The sequence below is a fragment of the Fundulus heteroclitus genome, chromosome 17 (assembly GCF_011125445.2).
Source record: "Fundulus heteroclitus isolate FHET01 chromosome 17, MU-UCD_Fhet_4.1, whole genome shotgun sequence".
Classification (NCBI taxonomy): Eukaryota; Metazoa; Chordata; class Actinopteri; order Cyprinodontiformes; family Fundulidae; genus Fundulus; species Fundulus heteroclitus.
In genome coordinates, this window is record NC_046377.1 from 8,759,489 (window position 1) to 8,765,488 (window position 6,000).

The following is a 6,000-nucleotide window of genomic DNA, read 5'->3' on the forward strand; positions in this document are numbered from 1 at the left end:
GGGAAAAAAAGCGTCCTGTGGTGCTTCCTGCCCAGCGCTTATTGACAGCGGCTAAAGATATTCATCCATTTAGAGTTAAAAACATGTATCATGGTGTCCGAGCGAACTGCCGGGGCTGAAGTTGATTAATGGCAGAAGCAAGCTGCCGGTTTTTCCTCTTGAGGAGCGACACACCACAGCCTCTGCATATTAACGAGTGGCTGCGCTTTCTATTAACTAGATAAAAAAGCCTCTCCTCTGCCTTTGCTCCAGGGGGCTCAGGGATGAGAAATTCTCCATTATTTATCATGTGGCCTGTTTCCCCCCCCCCCTCCCTTTTTTTTCATGTATTTCAACCTGGTGTCATCAGTAAACTTTTAAATGCCAAACATGTCTGGAACATCACAGCTTATCGGCTTTACAGGGGCCGTGTTTTTCCATGCAACTTTCATGTGCTTACTTACAGTAGACGTGAGGCATCGTGTCGAATTAGTGTCTCGCAAACAACAAGGTTTTTACTTTCGCTAGATAATGGGTGTCACGCCTGGTTTTTGTTACGAGAAAACGACAAATTGTAAAACATGAATGAGATGTGTATGATCACCTTAAGTAAAATGACCCCACTTTTGTAGTTTTTGCCCAGTAAATTTGAGACAAACATAAACTGTAGTTTAATTTGTTGAAACGAACGCAGTATGTCTGGGTCTACAAACAGAACATCACGTTGCAAATATGTTAAATTACTTTTCATTTTAGACAAAATTATAGCACTAACTAAATTTTGTTGTAGCTTTAAAGTGTTTAGTGTGCAGAATCGTATACCGTTACATGATCCCCTGTGGATAAGAAGCTATTAGCTGGCCAATTAGTAAGGCTATCTGCTCAGGTAGCTACCCTTCTGTCATCTTGCCAACTGGAGTAAAACATTACCCAAACAGCCAAATTTGTCTTTCTCCTATACCTGCAGTGCACAACAACAGGTAAGGGAGGAGACAATGTTGTTTTATGATACATATAGCTGGGGTATATAGTTCTCTACCATATCATTAAAAGGTCTTTAGTTGTGGAATGGTATGATTTAACGTTCTTCCGATGGTGTGGAACAGTAACTATTCAAAACCAGGGTTCTGAATCAATTTGCCCCAGTTTTTACACCCAATATACTTGTTACAATTTCATCAGGTTATTGCTCTTTCTACTGTAAGTTCTGATCACAAGCAGACAGTAAATTATTTGTTTAATCCATTAGCTGTCACGGCAGGTGGGAAATGACTTGTGGCAGGCAGCCCCATTTCGTGCCCGAAAAAGTCGAACTTGAAATGAGAAAACAACAGAGACACAGAGTGGCGAAATAAGCAGCACCCTAAAACCTTAGATGGCCTTGATACTGGAGACGACCCATGCTTAATTGTAAACAAGTAAAGGGAATGGGATTTACTAGCTGCCTTGGATCACCAGGGTTTCCTTCTTTAGCTCCATTATCTAGTAAATGCTAATGTGTGCTAATGTATCAATAAATATTTTGATATTTATTTGCCAATGTCGTTTTGTCACAGGCCACCTGTTCACGTGAAAGAGGAGCCGCTCAACATGGATGACGACGACTGTCCGATGTCCCTCGTGACAACAGCCAATCACAGTCCGGAACTCGATGATGACCGGGAGCTGGAGGAAGGGAACCTATCGGAAGATCTGGAGTGACTAGGATACGGTTTTTGGTCTATGTATCCCTCCACTCTACTGCACTGTTTCTCTTACACAGACCTGCAAAGCTAGAAACCACTCCACAGTCCAAACAACCACAACTGACTCTCTTTCTCACCACTGGGACTATTTATTAAGCATGTATTCGGATAGAGACCAATCCAAAGGAACTCTTTGTTGCAGACCTTTCGGATCCCCAAACATGACAGACATGAGATGTCTGTTGTAAAAAGAAGAAAGGAAAAAAAAAAACTCACTGAGACCTGTTATAGTTGGTGGTGGCGTGGCCACATACAATAAAAGAATAATGGACTCATGGAATGGGGGGGGGGGGCACATGAAACAAATAAGCAAATCATGTTCTTTTGAAAGCTAGCGGCCTCCTATACTGCCAAAAAGGAAAGACGTTTTATGTTTGTGAATAACCCAACCCACTAGTTGTTAATGTCTAGAGACAATTGCTGGTTCAATTCAAGTTGTTGCTCTGTTATCATTTGCACAGGAGTAGTCTCAGAAAATTGTGTCACTGCCTGTATGTTGCTACTATTATTAAAATCTGCATATAATTTTTTATAATTTTTTTTTTCTTTCTTTTTTTTTACCATTGTTAATTTGCAAATCTGATTTTTAGACATCACCAACTGTAAATGCCATTCCTCTAACCACAACTGCAGTACCAAGACTGTTCGGAGAAAAGAAAAACAAGGAAAATAAGTCGGCTTCCACTCTGTTATGTGTTTGTAATTAAAAGTCTAAAATGAAGTTGGGGGAAATAATGACAGTTTGTGTAAAAGCATCATTTACAAGACAAATGCATTTCTTCGTAACTTTCTTCTTGCTCTTCTTACCTCGGCGTTCTAAAGCTTTGTCTACCTGCGAACAGTGACAGGCAACAGCTAGAAACCAAAGCCAACACTAGCAATGGCCAATAGCTTACAGGCATAAGCCACCAAACTCCTTTTTGGTCTCACCTGCTGTGACTTTAAACTAGTTCCAACAGAAGCTTTTTTTTTTTTTTTTTTGTCCACAAACTACCTTGGAAAAACCTCTGGGATCGTTTCATTTAGCCCTGTACGACGATGATCAGAACAGAAACGAGTGCTGATTCTTCATGTGTAATTTGAGAACTTAGAAAAATGTCCGCTCTGGTTATATTCTGTTGGTGAAATAACCATAACAGTGGACCATGACCAAAATAAAACGTGTATTCAATAGTAGTGCAAAAAACATCTTGATGTTGTGAAGATTATGTTTTTTTTATATATATATTTCTGTTATGCATAACCCATTCTAACCTGTTAAATATGGTTTTGTCGTAGGTGGGACCATCCAAATACTTTTACGTCTTTACTTCTGTGGCGTCAAAAAAACTGAAAACTCTACTAACCAAACATGAAAACTATCTAGTGAAGCCAAATAAGTCATAATTTCAAGTTAATATGAAATAATGTGGCTTGGTTAACATGGAAAAGCAAACAGTGATAGCCATTGTAAAAGGGGGATATCTAAGGTAACCTTATCTAGGTGAGATTTGCTTTAACTTCATCCACTACTCATTATGTGAGTTACGTTTTTTTTTTAAACTATACAGGCTTATACACACCAGTGTATTCCTTATAGGTGGTCAGCTTTTTATGACACAGTTTGTATTTACAGAAGAAGTACATCCCGTTGTTTTCCTCCTCTCAAGCCTGCGAATAGGTGCTGATCATTTCGCCCCCTTCACCATTTCGTACCTTTTTGTACCCGACTTTTTCCAAATACCAAATGATGCCCTCTACTGGTAGACATTTCGTATCGACCACTCACCAATGTGTACCTGCTTTGGCAGCCAATTAAAGTGATATTCGTTAAATTACCTGTAGTCTACTGTAAGGAAGTGACGTTATGTGAGTCCAGTAAATATTATCTATGAGCAGGAGTTAATTTTTTTTTTGTTAGAGTCAACAGCCAAAAGGCTGACGGAACCATAAACAATCGGAGAAGTATGTAATAAAAAGATTTCACATAATATACAATTTGAATCCTATTACACATCAGACCAGAGCGTTTTCATGACCATTTTAAGTTGAAACTACAGAACCTTAACCAAAAATAAACTCATACAGCGTGGTGTTGGTGCTTGGTAATGAAATGGTTTGTTTACAGTTACAAAAAGCGAAGAAGGAGGGGTCAGAACGACAATGTCTTGGCGCCAAGTGGGGGTACGAATTGGCAATGGGGAGAATTGATCCCGAAGTGTTGTTGCTTTAACGGTCGTTTTTGTTTTCAGTAAACCAAAGCTACACAAACCTCTGCCTCCTACAGGATAAGCGTCAAAACTCGCGCTCACGCCACGTTTGAGTCTGGTATACACACATACAGAGACCAGGTGGTCAGCTTTACCGTTTTAATGGCATTTTAAAGGAGCCACGCCTTCGCCGCGTTCCGACCAAAACCTGAACCGCACTGTGCATCTGTTGCTTTCAAGTTTAAAACACACTGATACTGTACAAAAGCACTGCTTTGCAGGCAGATCTTCACACATCCGTGAGCCAGTGACGCGCCAAGAAGCTAGGAGAAAAAAAAAAAAAAACGACTTGGGTGGGGGGGAAGACGTATCTTAATAATCTTATCACACCAAATAAAAAGGGCACTTCGTCTTTCATTTAAAATAAAAACAAAAAAAGGGGTTCTCCCACTTGCCCAAAAAAAAAAAGGCTTTCTAAAAGGTTCTACCTCTGCACAACAACTTCGGGTCTAACTCTGTCAAATTGCAGGAGTTTTCGATAGCTGTCCCGCTTTCCCGCGCTTGTCTCATAAGACGTGGCTCCAAACCAACGTTTACATTCCCTGCGTCAAGCTATATGGAAGAGTCGCATTGTGATAGGTTGTCTGCAAACATTTGTAGAATGATAATGTATAGATTACCTGTAAGGGGACTATTGTGGGTTTTTTTTTTTTAAATGCATGTCTAAAAATCATTTGGTGGACTGGAAACAAAGAGAAATATAATAAAACTCATCGGGATGATGGCCTACATGTTACAATGCATAGGAGTGCATTACCTCAGAGGGATAAAACCTGTCAGCCACAGAATGCATATTACCTGTAGATTTGCATGGGTTTTGTACAAATTAAGTTAAAAAAAAAATGTCTAAAATAGTTGCTTGCACATAATACCAGAAAGACCTCCAGAACTGCGATCTGCTCCTCCACTAGATTTAAGGATTGTCTGGATTTTCTGGGTTGATTTTTGTCTGTATTTTGATATCTGTGCATACTTATGTAAAAAGGAAAAAAAAAAAATCATGTCGGTGGACCCATGAAATTTACCAGACTTTTTTCTAAGAGGAAAAAAAAAAAAGAGTTCTGTGTTTCTTTTCTGACTTACCTGAATTTTTACTGTTTCTCTCTCATTGCTCGCTAAGAATAGCAAACCTGCTTTTTCTGCATCTGCTTTGCGTAGCTGTAAGGCTTTAACCTAATGTGTGTATTTATTGCTTGTACCTCTGTGCATACTTTATGAAGCATTATGTCTGGCAGTTGAGTCATGTATCCTTTCTACTGCTATCCTTCTCTAATAATTGAGAATATGATCCCCCCTATGTATACAGTAAATTGGGACTGTAGCAAACATGTTTATGTAATTGGTGATTTTTGTTTTTATTCTCTTTTATTTTAATCGGGATTCAACAACCTTTTTTTGATACTTCTCATTCCTGTGTACTGTGTCCATATGTTAAAGGTTCTCTGACATTAGAAGGTCATGGTTGAGAATTGTAACAGACATTATTTTCTGTATTCATGGCATTTCACTGCTGAATAAAATAAAGGACCAAAACTTGGAATTTGAAAAAGCAAGTGTCTACCTCCAGCATCAGAGAGTAGATCATTTCCCTTCCCGCCGTTGTACATTTATCTTTTATTCCACAAAGGCACAGCCATGAAAATCTAGCATGGCATTACACATTTAGGGTTTCAGGAGTCGTTACTTTAGAGAGGGGGGGAAAAAATAATGAAATTTTAATGTATATGTTACAAGTTTCTTTCTTTTTTTTCAGGCAGCTGGAGCCTTGTTTAGAGGAGTGGGAAAAGACGATGTGTTGCCCACCCCTCTGGACCTGTAATGGGTTTAGTCTGTGTGTGATTCAAGCCCCTTGCTTTCATGTACCACACGCATATCCCAGTAGACGAAGAAATGCTGCTTTTCAAATGGATTTGCGAGGAGTTGCAAACCCAAGAAGGCTTTATGTAAAGTGGTTTTGGCAGAAATATGCACAGGCCGAAATAGGTCTCTATGGTTTCTACTCCTTTCACTGAGTTGCCAGAGAGAAT

At 39.4% G+C, this 6,000-nt stretch overlaps 1 protein-coding gene across 9 annotated transcripts in view; it reads left to right on the top strand.

Moving 5' to 3' along the window:
• The window catches only part of foxp2 (forkhead box P2), a 128,745-nt gene extending 123,232 nt beyond the window's left edge, over positions 1-5,513 (top strand). For all 9 annotated transcript variants that reach the window (XM_036149220.1, XM_036149226.1, XM_036149221.1 and 6 more), the window contains one exon: positions 1,536-5,513. In XM_036149220.1, coding sequence (XP_036005113.1) covers positions 1,536-1,680 — 145 coding nt within the window. In that variant the 3' untranslated portion in view covers positions 1,681-5,513. The remainder of the gene's footprint in view (positions 1-1,535) is intronic.
• Positions 5,514-6,000: the final 487 nt, after the last annotated feature.